At 41.7% G+C, this 19,429-nt stretch overlaps 1 protein-coding gene and 1 pseudogene across 1 annotated transcript; both read right to left on the bottom strand.

Moving 5' to 3' along the window:
- Positions 1 to 3,462: 3,462 nt before the first annotated feature.
- plaa (phospholipase A2-activating protein) lies at positions 3,463 to 15,481 on the bottom strand. Its single transcript, XM_088348045.1, has 13 exons — positions 15,255 to 15,481; positions 12,873 to 13,066; positions 12,165 to 12,386; positions 11,878 to 12,045; positions 11,566 to 11,701; positions 11,322 to 11,491; positions 10,108 to 10,259; positions 7,510 to 7,729; positions 7,324 to 7,389; positions 5,291 to 5,362; positions 5,122 to 5,229; positions 4,875 to 5,039; positions 3,463 to 4,150 (listed from the first exon to the last, which is right to left on the bottom strand). The coding sequence occupies exons 1-13, from the start codon at positions 15,413 to 15,415 to the stop codon at positions 3,582 to 3,584; spliced, it is 2,403 nt and encodes an 800-aa protein (XP_088204171.1). The 5' UTR covers positions 15,416 to 15,481; the 3' UTR covers positions 3,463 to 3,581.
- Positions 15,482 to 15,972: 491 nt separating this feature from the next.
- On the bottom strand, positions 15,973 to 16,141 carry LOC148356455 (U2 spliceosomal RNA; annotated as a pseudogene).
- Between the last annotated feature and the right edge of the window lie 3,288 nt (positions 16,142 to 19,429).

The following is a 19,429-nucleotide window of genomic DNA, read 5'->3' as shown; positions in this document are numbered from 1 at the left end:
CCCCCTGCTTTTCACCCTCTACAGCTCCGACTGCTCACCGATCCACCCCACAAACACTATCATTAAGTTCGCTGACGATACCACCTTGATCGGCCTCATCTCTGAAGGGGACGAGGCGGCATACAGGGATGAGGTTGAGTCACTTTCAACGTGGTGTTCGGAAAACCACCTCATATTGAACACCACAAAAACAAAAGAACTGATTCTGGATTTCAGAAGGAATGGCAGGAATCCAGCACCACTCATCATAAAGGGAGACTGTGTAGAGAGAGTCCACTCGTTCAAATTCCTGGGCGTGCACATCTCCGACGACCTCTCCTGGTCTGCAAACACCAGAGCGGTGGTAGGGAAGGCCCAGCAGCGACTGCACTTCCTGAGATTGCTCAGGAAAAATAACCTAAAACAGCAGCTGCAGGTGTCCTTCTACAAAGCCACAGTGGAGAGCATCCTAACATACTGCATCACGGTGTGGTATGCTGGGTGCACAGCAGCAGACAGGAAAAAGCTCCAGAGGATCATCAAAACAGCCCAGAGAATCGTCGGCTGCTCTCTGCCCAGTCTGGAGGACATTGCCTGCTCTCGCTACCTCAGCAGAGCAGAAAACATCATCAAGGACTTTTCTCACCCCGGGCACCATCTCTTCGACCTGCTGCCTTCCGGCAAGCGCTACAGGTCACACAAAGCAAAAACGAACAGACTCAAAGACAGTTTCTTCCCCACAGCCATTACCACCCTAAACAGACACCGCACAAAAAACTGTTGCAAAAAAACTACCTCACACGTATGTAAAATGGTACTCACGTACATGCTGTCTGCACTATGTTTGTTCACTGCTCAAACAGACACCGCACAAAAAAACTGAAAACTCGTGCCAACACTACCTCATACGAATATAATGTTACTCATGTCTTGTTCTTGCACATGCCGACTGCACTACGTTTAATGCTCAAATTGCACAATGTCTGACCATTTCCTGTTTCTGCACTATGATGTCTATGTTTGCACCAATGCATATGCTGACTATTTTTGCACTATGATGACTTTGCACCAAATGCAATATTGCACAACCATTACGATACCAACGTTATCACGACAACCCTGTATGTAACATCCTACATGCCGACATTTCTTGTGTAAATACCATGTAAATTATAACTATAGCCTTATCCCCCTTGTTTTATAACATTATCTTCTCTGTTCCTTTATCTTCTTGCTTATACCTCACTATGAATGTGTAAAACTGGAGTGTCATGCCCAATTTCGTTGTCACAATATGTTAGCCCATTTGTAACAATGACAATAAAGGTATATTCTATTCTATTCTATTCACAATCATAATCTAAAAATCATATCTAAATAAATGCACATGTAAGATTAAAAATCGCATATGAATATTGCTGACCTATTTGTTGATCTGCAGAAAAATGATCCACACTGGACTTATTTTTTTTTGGTGCTGGAGAAATTAGAAAATTCGATTTGGAAGTCCTTGAAAAGTGATTGAATTTTGCTGGGAAAAAGGTGTATGAACGCTGAACATCCACCATTTTTTAACATCAAAACGTTGGCATGAATGAAAATATAATAACTTATAATTAAAAAATGACAATATAAAATGTCTGGCAGATAATGAGTTATTGGGGCTATTTTGAAGCAATACTTTTTCGAATAAAATCAATCAAAAGGCCTAAAATTTTGCATGTAGTTTGCTAAAATATTAGTTCAACTGGAGTCACATATTGTAGGAAAATGTATCAATCGCTAACCATGCATTAATTGAATATTATGTTTGAACCCTAAGTAACGTTTTGAACAAAATCTTTATGGATGCATTATTTTCTATCCATCTATCCTGGTCATGTTTTTCGGAAGGGGTGACAGACAGCAACACATACAAAAACAAAGAAAATAAAAAAGGGCAAAAGGAGCAAAAACACACACACACATTTTTTGGACCATGGCCAACCCAAATGCACAAACACCCAAACAAGTTGAGCACCTCGGCACCCAAGTTGGTCATGCTTTCGTCCCTCCAGATGAAACGGGACCCAAGAAAGTGGTCATGTCACTCGGGTCAGGGTGACACAACACATTCTTCTGTTCAACAGCAGGGCCTGACAGCTTTCACTGGTTTAACACTGCCGCATCATACGGGTGCCCTGCCCATCCCTTAGAACACGTCTAAACATCCCACTATCATTTGACAACACCTCTACCCTCATTCCTATCACCATCAAGAGCTTTAGCTTCCAATAGATTTAGACCTCTTTCCTGCAGTGCACCCATAACACCATCCATCCGCGTCAATCGCAGCCTTCCTCTTGGTCTCCTTTCATTTACATCTGCTCAGTAGATCCTCTTCAACATTCTCTCCTCATCCATCCTCTCCATGTGTTCAAACCAACCAAGTACAGTACTCTCTTATCCACACACTTGCTCAGTTCCACTACTACTCCAGTTCGGTCTCTCACAATTTCATTTCTCAATCTATCCAATCTTGTCACTCCTAACATACTCCTCAAACACTTCATCTCAAAAACATTTAATTTCCTTCTCAAATCTGCTTTCAGGCTCCAAGTCTCTGCACCATACAACACAGTCGACACAATCACACTCTCATGCAGTTCCCTCTTAACATCCATACTCATTCTCTTGTTGCTCATCAGTCTCCTCAAAGCACCCAAAAGCTTGCTTCCTTGATTCACTCTGTGCAATACCTCGCACCCCATTCCACCAACTGCAGCCACATCATCAACTCATGTACCTAAAGCTTCAACTTCTTCCAGCACCTGTCCATGCAAAATGTTCTTTTTGGTGAAATCCGCCTTTTTGAAGTAAAAATGCATGACCGACGAGAATTGTGTAGACCCAAGGAGAAGACTTTTAGAGGGAGGTAGGCGGGGTTGTGAGATTATATGAAAGTGAAGCGGCGTTAGAGGTGGTTTGTTTGAATTAAGTCCCAAAAATTATTTCAGTCTGTAGGATACATTTCTTTTTAATATTTGTCGATTTCCAAGGATGTCAATTCTTTATTTTGACTGTTATTGCGCTCCGTTGTTTCTTGTTTTGAAATCATTGTTGCTATTGGTCAATCATGTCTCTGTTCTTTGATTACCACACCCCTTAAGGCTGATCTGTTTCTTTGTAACCCCGAAGATTTAATTAAAAAAAAAAAAAAGAGGCTCTGGGGCAGCAGGAACTGAGCTGGAAATGCACCCGGTAGCAGGTAGTTGACATTGTAAAGCGCTTTGGGAGGTCTTCATTGACTTGACCCCTATCGTCCTTTCCAGTTCAAAATCCATTGATGTCCAACCTCCCAGTTTAGAGTGTCTACTTAAGTTTAACCTTAACACTGATATTTTTTTTTTTTAACCCTGCCCTCCGTCCCAATTGTTCAATTAAACACACATTATACTATTCATTTGAATACAAGTCTATTTGCAAAAGAAAATATGGAATGTATAAGCTGAAATTGTGTCCATTTATTTCTTCCAGAGCATACAAGTAGATATTTCCACTAACCGACGATAAGCACCTTGTCAGAAAGTGTTTCTCTGCCAGACCTTCAACTGTTTTTCTTATCACTGCAGTTCCTTTAAAACCAATTGACAACACTCGCCAAGCTTGGAGGGATCACACACTGTTGAGTACTGGGAAATTTGCATGTTGACTCCCAGGGAGCGAGCCAGGTCCTGGGCAGTTTGGTCTGAGGCCACGGTGGTTCCCAGCGCGACCAGCAGCCGAAAAACGGCTTCCTTGTCCTGAACGGTCTGGAGAGCTCGACTGGTCACAGAGAGGCACTGGGCCTTGGCCTCCAGTTCAGGTTGGTTGTGGAGGCAGCTGGCATAGTTAAGAACCAGCGTTGCCAGAGCGATGTGGATGTTCTTATTGCACATGCTGGCCAAATCTGCTGCCCGTGACAAGATGGTCTCGCGCTTGGCCATGAGGAGCGCTCGACCGTGCCTGCTACTGAAGCAGTTGCATAAGATCCTCAGTACCAGCATCTGATTTGCTGCACGACCCTCGGGCCGCATCAGGCTTAAGAGGTGGTTGCACAGTTGGATGCCCTCTGCCTCGCCACACAGGCTTTCATTGACTTGGGGGTGGCGCACAGCCAACCGCAGAATGTCCAGGACTGGAAACACAATATCTAAGACAGACGGAAAATAAATCCTTTTCAGATTAGGTTCATAAGTCGAAACCAAGGATGGGCGAATCGATCTAAATATCGAGATTATCGACACTGAGCGAGTACTTGGATCAGATCGATAATGTCTTAAGATGGAAACCGTCTATCGATTTGGACTATAACTATAATACTGTCGTTAGTGCAATGAGGTGCGCGGGAACCTGTACTGAAAATAGCTCACGAGTGCTTGGTCAATGTTATTTTCTAGTAAAATTATTTTTTTAATGGTTGGCTGGGTTTATTTAACTATACTTTCAGTATTTATCCTTGTAATAACATAGTAATAACAGAAATACAAGTTATCTTAGAAAAATGTATCAAACTGAGTGCTATTGAGTTGTTCCCTACGCAACAAGAAGGATCAGAAAGAAGCAAAAAGTGGAATAACAACCGGGATTCTACCTTTGGTCACAATTTATTGTGGAATTTTGGGTTAAAGTTTTAACAAAAAAGGTAAACGTTAGCTTGTTACTAATTAAAGCTTTGTCATCCTTACTTTTTAGACTTTTTTTGACACTGACATTACTCAAGAATGAGCGGGATTCTTTTCAATCGCTTCCTTCTCTTTTGTGAACAGGGCTGCTGCGACCACCCATTTGTTGGGAGTGTCTATGGATTAATACTGATAAAGCAAAAGTACCATATCTATCCATTCTTCATGGGCCATAAAAGTGGGAGTGTATACCTTCAGGCCAGTGTGAAGCCTTCCAGAGAAGGTTGATCTGTTCAATAGTAGGCGGGCATTCATTAGGGTTGCAGACAGATACCAGTAGCCTCTCCAGACTTTCCAAAAAATCTTCGGAAAGCTTGTGCTCCTGCGGGGCTCCTGCGTTTAGCTCTTTTAGCTTACCTGGTCAAGGGGATCAAATCCAGACCTTCAGCAAATAAATCACCAGCTTTTTCATAGGCAGCCTAATAGGATCAATGCTCACCGAGTATTTGTGATATATTGGCTTGCTCGAATGTCAGGCCATCAGTCTTGGGGAAGTAAATGTTGGTGCTTTTCTGTCTAAGTGCCGCAGAAGAGTAAGCACATCCGCCTGCCGATGAAATTCATCAAAATCATCTATCTAGGTTTTACTTCAGGAGGAAGGGTCTCACCTGTGAAGGGATCTGCAACACCTTCAGGAGCGGCTATGTTGGGGCCTGATCCGGGTATGTAGCGTCCAGATCCTAGAAGAGATTTTTAGGCCTTGTAAGTATTAGGGCTATAACAGTTAGCCGACAAAAATCGATATAAGAATTTGCCAACAATGGAATTCCTTTTCGACTATTATCAAAGTAAGGAACCGCAAGGTCGCTCATGTGCAACATCAAGTATGCGTGCCAAAACGTATCTTGTTTGTGAGCATTTTAGCCTCGATACGACAAAAAAAGCTATTAGCAAAGTTTGCAAAGTAGACCTTTTGTATGGTGGCAGCACTTCGGTGATAGCCAAACATTTAAGGACAAAAGCAAAACAGTTGAACGAAACATAGTCTGACTTGTCCAAGTAAAATTCCAAAGGGTTTGTACTTCTTTTTCATGGCCAAATTCAAACACTTATGGACTTTCAAAGCCAAATTTTCAATTTCCCTTGTACCAAGAAAGAAATATGGTGTGAATCATATATTTTGCATTTCCACAAATAGACCTGCAATTTACATATGCGACTTTAAATATTGCAGGCACTATAGTGCTCCACATGAAATGCCATACAAACTAATGCCAGCTGCCGTTAATCACGGCAAAAGAAGAAATCCAATGGAAAAGCGAAGCCACCACAGAGCAGTGTTGGCATCCTTCTCCAGCAGACTTGCTGAGAATCATGGCAACAACTTCAAGCATTTAGAAACACTCCACTAAATATTCAAGCACTTTTCAATATTTGAAAATACATTGGATTTATGTCTTTACTGACAGAACGTTTGAATGATGTTGTTTATGGACAATAAAAGTACCTGTTTTCCTGTGTTTATTATCATTTACCCCATTATTAAAGCAACATGCTCAATTGTAGAGTATTCAACGTTTTGTCAGAATCCCGTTTGGCAATGTCTAAAAATGTTCAAACAATGTCAAAACATGTGAGGTGAATACTGTGTTTTAAGTCAATCACATAGATATTTTATCTGGCTGATACTGGTGGAACGGGGTGTTAGCTTGCAGTTGCGCATCAAAGGTTGCCATGACAACTCTACCACAGGAGGTCCGCCACTCCCAGGAGACCAAAAGAGAAAGCTGTTACACGTCTCACCTCGCAAGGGCAGTCTGAATTTGGCCAGCAAGAAGGAATGAGGGCATATCCTAACAAGAAGAACTAGACCAAGTCTCAGCTCAACAAGCAGCCAGAGAACCTTGCCATGTCAGTAGCCAAGCTTTATCAAGCTAGCGGCCAAACCGGTGGGACAAGGCCAGCTACCCCAGAGAAACCTCAAGCCACCATCAGTCAACCTCTGCCTCAACACCCTGCATCCTGTGTTGCTTGTCCCATCGGCTTTGAAGCCTACCAGGATTCCTCATTACTCTACAGCTGAGGACATAAAGACTGGGCTGTCATCTTCATTGAAGCAGAACATCTCGTTGTTGCTAGGTATTGGTGTGACCGTAAAATGGAATTCTATCAAAAAACAATAACGTCAACAATCAAGCCAACATTGTTGTTTATCCAAACGGTGCCAGTTTAAGATCGCAACTTCTAGTTGTCTTTATTTTATTTTCAAATTAGTGTTTTGTGTTCTAATCAAGCTTTTTCAATAGATGATTAGTAAAAGAAAAGTCCATAAATCCAAGAGTGTGTGTGTCTTGATTAAAGTATATTGAACTATCAAAAACAGTAAAAAGAATTTACCGAAAGTGTGTGTAGCCACCCTTTAAAATAACTAAAGAAGGTTTTTCATTCTTTTTCCTGACATAATGATCGAAAATCGTATGTGGTGCTCCAAAAAGGCGAGACGAGTATTGAAAAGAATAAACTCGGCTCTTTAATTCAATTGGTCAATAAATTGTTTGTTAGAATAATTTATTTACCACCCATATTCCCTACACAACTAATCGTTTCAATAGTTGGTGACTAGTCGACTCATAAAACATTACTTAGTTGCAGCGCTGGTGGATGCAATCAAAATTATCCGCATTGAATCAAAGAATTGCACCTGTAAAAGGATCGCCTCCAAAATTTTGACTTCCGTCCGAAGACCCAGGGATGTATCGAGCTGCTCCTGCGGAATCGACAAAAACAGTTTAAAACAAAAGGGAGGAAACTGGTTTTAAGAACATATGAAGGTGTCCTGAAAAATGTTCATGACGCAAATAACACGGAAAAAAAGTTTCTTGCTCACCAGTGAAGGGGTCACCGCCTGCAGGCTGCGTGGGTTCCACTACATGTCCTTTGGTGTTTTGGATGATAAAATTAGCAACCTGGTCCAGGAACATGGGGCTGAGGTCGTTCTTTTGCAGAAAGTTGTGCGCTGTAAGCCAAGGGTCCTCTGAAACATTGTAGGGCAGCTTCATGGACGGCCCGCCTTCGTTCACGTCGATTGTAAAGACGTAGTCGTACATCTTTGTGGGCACGACATGACACATCCAGTTAAAGAAAATAAAGCCTTATATGTCCTTCAGTCAAAATGAACACCATTTCATGGGTCCTTCAAACAGAAGAATATACCAAATTTTCTGGACTGTAAGGCGCAGCCAAAGATCCCAAAATGGTCAGAATGTTCAAAGAGCACCTTATAACCCCGTGTCCCTTATATACCACAAAATACCGTGGATCAGATTGTTATTGCATACAATTATAAGTATGCGTTACAATTCGAGGTTTTATGGTATACTACTGGATTTGTACAATGATTGATAAATTGCATCACTGGAAGTGAACCAGAATAATGGCGATGAGAGCACCAACACTGACCACCACAACCCCAGTGGTTTAGGTGAAATACAACAAGGCATTAGAGCTTATATCATTATCGCATTATTTTTACCCACGGTGCCAAAAATACCTGTTTGCATAGTTCATTCTGATAGGTTAAACCAGGGGTGTCAAAGTCAAATGGACGGAGGGCCAAATAAAACATTTGGCTACAAGCCGAGGGCCGGACTGTCCAATCTTTACTGAAACCAAGATTTAACCTACTGAAAACACAACAAATATATTACAATATGATTGTATAAATAAAGCAATATTTTCTTATGACTCTGTCAGTCATTTTTAATTTCAGCAGGCACAAAATACAAATGTCCTTTATATAAAAAACTCATAACATATCTCATAACAACAACTCATAACCATTTTCTATCATTCAATCATCTGAAATTATTAAAAAGAAATATTGCCTCGAAATACAATAAAATAAAGTGCAAAAATCTCTTGTTACTTAAAACCAATAGCAATCAACACACTGGACCTCATCTGTCCTGCTCAAATGTACATTGACTTTCCTTTCTGGGCTTTCTCTGGGTTAGTGTGAAAAAAAGGAATTACTGATTAACAAATAATAACAATCAAAAGTCATTTTCTCTGCTAAATAGGAGACAATTTTATCAAAAGACTGTTGTCCACATCAAGATCTATTTTCCATGAAAAGCCGAAAAACAAGAAACACTCCCGGGACAGAGTCGGCAAACAAAAACAACATAGTCAACATAGACAATAAAGCTTTAAAATTCCCGAGGGGAACAACAAAAAACAAGACCTTCTTTATGTGCATATTTAACTTTTAAACTTGAACGGAGTAAAAACTTCAAATGTGTAATTGCACAGGAAACATTACTGTATTATTACTGTATTTACATACATTTATATACAGTACTGTATTACTACAACTCTACATTACTTGTTTGAGGCTGACGCTGATACTTTTCCAGCTACCTCCGTGAACATGTACTCCAACTCCCACCTTGTTTGAAAGCCCCGGTTTTCAGTGTCCACCTTCCGTTTAGCCATTGTTGATGGGTAATGTGGGCTAATTTTTGCTGTTATGCTAATGACTGCTGCTGATCGACTGCTGAATAAATCAAACCGCCTCCCGCTTTGCTCCCGCTCGGCGCGTCCCCGTTGCATTGTGGGAAATGTAGTATTCATGCGTACTGCGGGCTGCTGGCTTGCAGCGGCCTGCGGGCCGGATCTAATAATATATTGATATCGTCACGCGGGCCAGGTAAAACCCTCTCGCGGGCCTAATGTGGCCCGCGGGCCTTGACTCTGACATATGTGGGTTAAACAGTCTCACCACTTCTTCACAGAAAGTAAACAAAATACTGTACAGGCTCTTTAAGGTAGTATACTTATTAAACCGCAACACACAAGTTAAGAGAATGCACTATGCAAATCAGTCTTTCTAGCAGCGTGACTAAAAGTAGTGAGATAATGAGATAGGCTCTAATGCATTTTCCTAGTTACCACTAGTGATCTAGTGGTAGAGTGTTATCGCTCTGACAGCAAGTTCTTGGTTCAAATCCCGTTACATACAATGTTTTGCGACTGTGACCAGCAACTGATCAATTTGCACTCATGTATACTAAGTGTATAAAGAGCCAAACGGTTAAAACAAATGCACACGGTAACTCTTACTGTAGTATACAATTTAATGCACCTTATCGTCCGATGCACTTTATGTATAAAAAAATGACAAAAATATTCTGGGAAGGTGCATCCTTATAATCTGGTGCGCCTTAAAGTGCGGAAAATACAGTGATGGAAATGATCAATATAATTCAGCCCAATCCATAGTGAAAAATTAGGCCATACATAATGTTTTTAGGCGTTTATATTTCCAGAGCCTAAAAACATAACATTAAAAAATGCATAACTTTATAAGAATATGTTTAAGACAAAGTTCCCTCGAATATTCGAAAATAAATGAAACTTGGACAATGACTAATGATTGAGAAGCTTTTTTAAAGTCTTGCAAACTTTCGCCAATACATGGCCTTACCTTTCCCTCGTACATGACACTTTTGGAGGTTGATTGGTTGGAGCCGCTGACCACATCTCCGATTTTTACCCAGCGACTGTCGCTGACACTCCACTGGTACGCCTCAACCTTCTCCCCGTCTTTTATCAGCCGTGTCTGTCCTTCACGGGTCCCTGGGACAGCACAGAGAAAATCCAAGCAAGATGGGAATTAAATTTCCTTCGAATGTCTTTTCGTATGTCATTTATATCATAAGTGGTATATATCGGTGTTTCTGAACTGGTGGGTCGAGGGCCTTTGCCATGGCAAAATAATGCTAAGAAGCAGAAAAAGACGGAGGGTAATTTATACTCCTTAACAGTCGATAATGCCTTGCTCAATCTCTTCTTCCTGCAAAGTCAATGTGCACCATTCCAATTGTGTTTGAGAGTGACCACATCTCAATTTATTGTGATTTTGTTCATTTTATTTCCCCTTTCTTCCCATAATGAGGGGCCCCAAGAAAGTTAGTGCTAAAAAGCAGGGAGAAGTGGAAAACAGTGACAACGATTGAGTGAAAGAACGAAATGATTGTGAAATACGAAAATGGTGTACAGGTGTTTGCCTAAAAGTGTCGCTGGAAGGGACAGTAAATGGTTAAAAATAATTTTATTTTTACTTTTTACTGGTCAAATTGATATTATCAACATATCTAAATAAGTATTCGTGTTTAGGTACATGTTTTAGTAATATTTTGGGATAGAATTTCTTTTAATATGTCGCTTTTTCAAATATGTTTTTTTGGATGGGGGAGGGTTGACTGCGCTAGAATGCAATGTAGGCTTATATGCCAGTGTATACAGTACTTGAAGTGGTTTTGTTTTAAAAAAAAGAAGGAAAAAAGGGGGGTGAAAACCCCATGCACAACCCACACCCAAACTCTGTGGTTTTTAGGTGAAAAAAAGAATCTGTGTTATACACAAAAAATACTGTCTTGTTCCATCATGTCATGAGGCCCTTTAACTCCACCCGGGGGAGTAAAAGCCCACAATAAACCCCAACCCCACATTTGCATAGTAGCCTATTTTTATCACAGTGTGTATTTTTCGTAACACTATAAAAATGCTCTTTATTAACACGCTATATTGGCTGGAAGTGTAAATTTCCCTACGGGGATGAATAAAGTATCCATCTATCTATACTACATTCCCTTCCAACACACACATTTCTCTTTTTAAGCTTTTCGCAGTGCATACCAGACTCATTAAGGTGCTCTCGTCCAGGTAACTCATCGATTTTGATGTCTCCGAGGTCTCCGGTTTTGGGGTCAATGGTGGCACTCGAGAGTTCGTCCTCAAAGGCTTGAAGGTCCTGAGCACTTGCCATCCGTTCCTCAGCTTCCGTAAACACTCGGATAATGCCGTCGCTTTGACAGAGATAGAGCATTAAGTCCAAAGATGTGTTTTATTTTATTTTTTTAAGTTTTGAAAATAAAGTCACCTTGCTCCGACAGCAATGTCCCCATTGGGTAGGATGCAGCAGCACCACACAGATTGAGCAGGCAGGCGAATCGTCTGCACGCACTCGCCGCTCTTCCATATCCGCACAGTTCTATCCTCTCCAGTGCTTACAAAATCTAAAACAGGCACAAAGATGGCTCTTCATAGTAAATAAATTTGTTGCACAAGAGAAAGAATCATATCGTTTCAATTAAAGTGTACCATCTTAATGCTGATCAATAATGCAAAGCGCAAAAGATGGACAACTGAAACTTATATTGCATTTTTAAAATCTCATTCTGGGAGGACAAACCTCGACTATTTGGAAAGACGGCAATGCTGTAAATGAAGTTGGTGTGTCCGTAGAACATTTGTGTACATTCGCCCGTCACCAGCCACCTTCTGATGCTTGTGTCATTGCTGCAAGATAAGAACTCAGTGCTGCTGATAACCACAAGTCCACGTACACAATCTTCATGACCTGGAATGTAACAAAGTCATTTTTAAAGAAAAAAGCAAGGTGATACCCTACTCTTCTAAATCACTACATGGCAAAAGTAAATGGCTGCGATGACATAACAGTCCTTAATTCTAGGCTACCTGTAAACGTCTTCTCACATCGTCCCGCCTTCCAAAGCTTAATGGTTCTGTCTGCTGACCCGGATAGCATGAGCCCTTGCTCGGGCAACATGGCCACTGCCCACACTGCTGCGGAATGGCCCTGCAGGGTCATCATACACTTTTCACTGAGCCACACTTTGGCTGTGGTGTCCCAAGAGCCGCTCAAAAGTGTCCCAAACTTCCCGGAAGACAGTGTGCAAACTGTGGACATACAACATTCTCAGGTGATGCAAAAGAATAAGCTCTACTAAAATATAAAAATCCCTAGATATATAAAGTGGCCTATATAGATCATTGCATGAAACCCAATATTAGATTAAGACAGTAGCCTGCGCACCTATTTCTTACAACTTAATCAGGGATAAACAGATTTTAATATCATAAATATTTAAATCAAATGAAATGATCTGCATTTATATAGCACTTTTCAAGTCAATGACTTCCCAAAGCGCTTTACATTGTGCTTCACATTTCCCAATAGCGGCCGTGATCTGTGCAGCCATGCAAGGCGCTAACCTGCTTATTGGGGGTATTGGGGGTTCAGTGTCTTACCCAAGGACACTTCGACATGTAACACGGACAAGCCGGGATTCGAACTGGGATCCCTTAATCCTAAAACGATCGCTCTACCTCCTGAGCTACTGCCGCCCCAAATAACAATCAGGGACTTATAACAGACATGCTCACCTGTGTTATTGTGACCTTTAAGAGTGTACAAGGGCTGTTGCTGGTCCGGTGTGAAGATGCAAATGTTATTATCATTACCCCCAGTGGCGATGAGTCCTCGAGAGTAGAGTTCATTCGGTGCAATTACACAAACACATGATACAAAGTTGGAGTGGCCGGACATACACTGCATCTCTGTGAAGTTGTTGTCCGGGCTGTCATCCAAACAAGGGGTAAAATATTTGTTACTGAATGGGAATGAGTTGTCGGCTTTTGACAAACAAATAAATACAATTCATTTTCAAGCAGCAAGGTAAAAAGATAAATAAACTCGAGGCAGTTGCAGGGTTAGGGTCAACTTCCGTTTTTATGGAGAATCCTGAAAGTTAGTACACAGAACTCGGATTTGTAGTTTTTGGAGTTATTTCAGATAGATAACAGGGACTGGTTGCCAGGGTCTAATTGATCATCAAGTTCTAAATCATTCTTATTTGCCATTTTGGTTGTCAATAAACTTACTATCAACATTGTTGTTAGTTGAATTTCTCCAGAGCTCCCAAATTCTTCACCAACAATATTTTGGCTTCTTCTGGTGTCCCATTTAGTTTGACGAAAAATTTACAGTAAGTGACCCACCCATGTTATGCCGAATCTCAACGTGCTTTTTTTTTAGTCGTCTCGCTTTCCTCGCAACGTCAGAGTTTTTCCATGTCAGATGTTTGATGCGCCTTTCAGTTCACGTCCTTGTTTTAACCGTGAAACTTTGTTCTTTCTGTTGGTGAATCTTAACTGCGAGTGGTCTCTCGTTCCTCCTGGGTATCCAGTGTCAAGCCTCGATGTGCTTCATGGCCATTTCAATACTGTACTCTTACTGGATAGGAAGGACGCGACCTGCTGCGCCACAGAGTGGGTAGCTATTTTGCTAGCACCCACGATGCTTGTGGCCATGTGCACTCATATGAGTGCGGCTTGACGTTTATCCCGGTAATTATTACATTGAGTATATTGGTCGAGCTCGTCGACCCGCCGCTCCTGCATCCTCATGTTTTTCACGGCATTCCGGGGGCGCAGAAGTTCTACTTCCTCCTGAAGTAGCTCCAATTTTGCTCTGACTCCCGCGATATCCCTGCAGAGCGAGTCGATTGATACCTCCTATGATGTATGGACCCTCTTCGGTGGCATACTGGCATTTATGGTTGGGGTTAGCTCAGCAACTCACGAGCAAAGGCTAGAGATCAAGATGGACCGGCGTTGAACTTAAATCAGACTAGCCTGCAAAATATGACTCCCCTGGGCTTCTCAGGGGTGCGCTTCAGACAAAACGTTTGTTGCAATTGTAATATGTATATTGTGTTTAGTAAGGATATTAATTGGAGTTATCAAACATCACCAACACAGGAGGCGACCCATGAAGTTAAACCCTAAAATATTCACGATCATGACTAATGGTACACAAGTAGGCTTTATTTGGTGCACTCTAACAGCCTTATGGAATCCATGTTTATTGTACGTAGTTATACACTAATCACTGTAACCAAGGCACCATTGGGAATAAGACACCTGCCAAAATTTGACTTCTGCCCCTTACTTCTGAGAGAAAGGTCTGAAACATTTCAAAACCATTAAGATCACAGGATGATACCCTACAAGTCACATGTCTGTAGCTCAAACAGGGACTACTTTAGAAGGGGGTGACATTTTGGCAACACCTGCCAAAATCTGACTCTCCCTTTACCTTCTGAGAGAAAATCTGAAACGTTTCGTAATCACCGTGGTGAGATATTATACAATAAAGCTACTATAGTACACAAAATAAAGCCTACTTGTGTACAGCTAGTCATGATAGTGGTTTAGCTACTTCGGGTCGGGTGTTGGTGACGTTTGTGTATGTCTTAACAGACTCATTATATAGACTTCATTTTAGTTGTGACAATCAATATTCCTCAATGAACACATTGTACAGGATACGATCGCAACAAACGGTTTGTGACTGTCGGAAGTGCAGCTCCGAGAAGCAAAGTTCACGTGTATAAGAGTCAGATTTTGCAGTGGAGTCGGATTTAGGCATAACACCGGGAGATCGATGACGATAGACCGCGGATCCAGAACCACAAAGAATTCCCTCACTTGATACCTTTTTCGATTATTTTTTCCGAATCGAATTTCGAATCGATCTCGTAGTCGTGAGGACAGAGCAACACAAAAGCTGTCGCCAACTCGATGACAAAGCTAATTCCAATACCACCTAAACACAAAGCGTTTTAAGGAGCAAGGAGAGGACTTTGAAGAAGCAATATTAAAAGCACTTTACCTATTTTTAGTCGAGTTCGGTAAATTAACAAAAAGGGTCAAATAATCATTTTGTAGGGTGCTTTCGTAAGGTATCAGGCTAACGCTAGCTACCTTGAGTTTGGGACCCAGATCCTTCCGGTCCGGTCTCTGGACACAGACACGAAGGCTCCTTCGGGGCAAACAGCAGTCGCGAGTCCCCGGACGTCCATTTCGTGGCCCGGAATGGAGCACCTGAGTCTGTAAGTATTGGACGACGCTGTGTTTTCCTCCATTTCGACAGTGAAACCCAAAACAAACGCAGGGACTTCAATACGACGCCGCCTTGGGGCGGGACTAAAAAACAACTAAGAGGAAGTAGAATGACGTCAAAATTGTACCGGTGACACGCCAATGAAATTTTTGTTTAAAGGGCCAGTGTGTATTATTTAGCGATTCCTAGTGATAAAATACTTAAAAAAGGGGTTTTGAATCACAAGCAAGCAATATATAAACTATCATATATTTTTTTTAAATACTCATCAATAGAGAAATTCATATTTATTCATCATAAGATTAGAATCACCTACAAGAAGCTGTCCTATTTGTCAGACATTTTTTTCTAAGTGTACTCAAAATAACAAAAACGTCTTGATGTTTTTCTCGTGTATCCTTAATTTTTCTACTTGGGGGTTTTGGGGTTTTTAAGGGTTATTGATCTATCTTTGTTATTCATTATCCATTTCCATTACCGGTCAGTTCATAATACGCTACAAAGCCTAGGAGCCGGGACACTTACTCTCAGCCAAAAGGCTAAGCTAAGGTCCTAGCCCTAAAGCCTTGTTGCGATCATTGCGAATGCACCGTTCCCGGAGGTACTGCAATACCGGGCCGATGCGTGGAGTGGACAGAGCAAGCTCTTATTCCATCTCCGGAATGCAAAAATCAAAAGGCCAAGCTAAGGACCGGGTATCTAAGGCCAAGCTAAGGACCTAACATCAAAGGCCAAAAGGCCAAGCTAAGGTCCTTGCATTACTTTTTTCTGACTTCCCCCTATTTCTCATCTTTCTTTTATTCTTTTTGCCCTTATTAATATAGTTGTCGCAGTCATACAAAGGGACGATGAGGACAAAGTTTGCAACAAAAATATGTTTTTATTAGTGGTAATATATTTACTATATAGATAAAATATATGTTAACAATTTCTGTTTGATGGGCCGGATGAAAATGCATGATGGGGCTGCGTGTGGCCTGCGAGCTGTAGTTTTCCTATCAGTGCTCTGGGTGCTCAGCACCCCCAAAGCTTTGAACCTAAATCCATGCATGATTTTGTATACTACCAACAAAACCTTAAAATCACATCTTAAGCTAACAGGGAGCCAATGCAGTTTAGCTAAAATCGGGGTACCCAGGGCAACAAGCATATTATTTTACTTTCTTGGACATTTTGTTGCTGCTAAATATTATTGCGAATTTTTATCGAATTATTGTTACAACAAATTATTTTTCATTGCATTCTATTACAAAAGAAAATTGCACTTAAAGCTTGGACCACCCCAAAGAATAATCCTTTTCTTGTTTCAGCTATGCTGAAAAAGCATGAGATAGGTGGAATGGGTGTTTTTGTTTGTAAAAGCTTATTTTTCAGCACATTTTATTTCACTGTGTGATGTTTATTGATCCATCCATTATCTGCACCGCTTATCCTCAGAAGGGTCGTGGAGGTGCTGGGGCCTATCCCAACTATCTTCAGGCAATGGGCAGGGGACACCCTGAACTGGTTGCCAACCAGTCGCAGGGCACACAGAGACAGCCAAGTTATTCGCTCATTCACACCTAGGGGGAATTCGGATCGGCCAATTAACCTGAAATGCATGTTTTTGGTATGTGGGAGGAAACCTGAGTGCCCAGAACAAACCAACGCAAGCACGGGGAGAACATGCAAACTCCACACTGGGAGGTTGTGGTAGCTGGACTTGAACCCTGAACCTCTGCACTGTGGGGCTATGCGCTAACCACCCAACGCCTGTGACATTCAATGATTTGATAAAATCTTATCAAATAATAAATAGGTCCGAGCTTGTGTCCCATATCAATATAGATATTGCTGTTGCTACAACACAGCATCCCGAGGCCATCCTGTTAATTTGTTAATAAACAACAAAAGGATACTGCTGGAAGTGTGAATTTCCCTACAGGGATGAATAAAGTATCTGTCAATATATCTATACATCTATACTACTTAAAAAGTGTGTGGGGGGGGGAGGTTGGCGGGAAGAGTCCGGTTTGGAAGCCTCAGCATTGCATCTCTGCTTTTTGGAGATGACGTGGTGCTGTTGGCATCCTCAGTCCGAGATCTTAAGCTCTCACTGGAGCAATTAGCAGCAGAGTGTAAAGCGGCCGGGATGAGGATCAGCACCTCAAAGTCCAAGATCATGGTACTCGGCCGGAAAAGGGTGGCATGCTCCTTCCGGGTTGGGGATGAGCTCTTGCCATAAGTCACAGGTGTCAAACAGGCGGCCCGCTGGCCAGATCAGGCCCGCTAGGGGATTGGATCCGGCCCACGAGACAACGCTCAGAGAAGCGCAAGAGAAAAACAAGCTGCATGTTGAAATATGTCAAGCCAGGTGCCTCCCACAAAGACACTGTACTTGTATTTATTTCTCTCTTTCTTTTCCACCCATTTTCTCCCACTCTGTCACTGTCTCTTTCACTCTCTTTTTCTCTTCCTTTGTCTCTCTGTGTCTTTTAACCTCTTTTGCTCTAACTTCCTTTTTCCTTTTCTCTCTTTTCTGTTTCTCTCTTCCTAACCTTTGCGCTTTCTTTTCTCTCCTTCTTTCTATTTCTCTTTGGATTTCTTTCTTCTTCTCCCTTTCCTTTCCCCCTCTCTCACGGCTTATCTTTTGTTTCTCATGCTCTCTCCCTCTCTTTCTTTCTTTGTCCCGCCCTCTCTCCTTTTCCCTCCCTCTTTCTCTTATTTCTTTATCTTTCTTTTTCTGTTTTCTTTAATCTACTAGTCCGGCCCCCGACATAATGTTTGTTCTATCGTGTGGCCCCCGAGTTAAAATGAGTTTGACACCCCTGCCCTAAGTGGAGAAGGGGTCTTGTTCAAGAATGAGGGTAGGATGGACCGAGAGATCAACAGACGGGTCATTGCAGCGTCTGCCGTCATGCGGACCCTGTACCGGTCTGTCGTGGTGTGATAGCAATAGATAACTAATGCCTTTATATCGTCTGGCACTTCAAATGGCTTTTTTTTATTTTTACATTTACTTGCACCAACTTTTTTTTCTTTGATTGAAAATGTACATTTGGATTGGAACAACTTTTGTTTGGATTTAATAATCCATCAATCCATCCATTATCTGCACCGCTTATCCTCAGTAGGGTCGCCGGGGTGCGAGCCCATCTCAGCCGTCTTCGGGCAGTGGGCAGGGGACACCCTGAACTGGTCGCTAGCCAATCGCAGGGCGGCGTGAATAATAAAGACACAAATCTACCTCCATAGAGACTTGCATTTAATAGGCCAGTGCGCCGGAGCAGTCGCATCCAATAGGCCAGTCCGCCATATAAACCGACAAACAATAATTCGAACCGAGAGGTCGCGATTCAAAACATTACGCCAAATGGGTGGGGAAATACAGTACAATAATAATCTTTTTTCTGCATTTTAAAATTGACTACCGGCAAGCAAAGCGTGAACTTCATCTTGTGTCTTCTTGTTTTTTTCTTTTCTTTGCTTCGGAATCTTGTTGCCGTTTCGAGGCCATGTTCGCTCAAGTGTTCACCAAATTGCGAATGAGGCACAATCGAACATACCACTTGGAGGGGAGGGGAACACCATTAGACTGAGGATAGGTCGGGCCACAAAGCAAATTCACCCCTTTTCTCTGGAAATTTGGTTTGTGCTGCTTTTGTATGTTTAACCATATTAGCGCATATTATTAACACTTTTAACACATTTTTATTTCTACGACCCTGATTTATTTTAGTGCCCCCTGGCGTAGGACCTACGCAGTGCGTGTTATGTGCGTTTGCGGGGCTACGGCTCTATATTTGTTCTTTCATAGTGCTTATAACTAAGGATTAGGTAATTTATCTAATCCTTTACCACGATAGTTCAAAGCTGCCATCACGTGAAAACCCATTTCATTTTAGGAATTAAATACAGTTTTTGGTAAAAACCAGACCACTAGTTTTCAGTTTATTGTCAAGATTTTATTTTCATTCACTTTGATTTACCGTTTGTCATGTGTAGTTTTATTTGCAACTATGGATGATAAATGTTATCAAATCAACTAACAATCGCA

The sequence above is a fragment of the Urocampus carinirostris genome, chromosome 11 (assembly GCF_059441175.1).
Source record: "Urocampus carinirostris isolate Australia breed hairy pipefish chromosome 11, RoL_Ucar_1.0, whole genome shotgun sequence".
Lineage (NCBI taxonomy): Eukaryota > Metazoa > Chordata > Actinopteri > Syngnathiformes > Syngnathidae > Urocampus > Urocampus carinirostris.
Note: the sequence above shows the minus strand (reverse complement) of the source record. Positions and strands in the feature narration are given on the sequence as shown.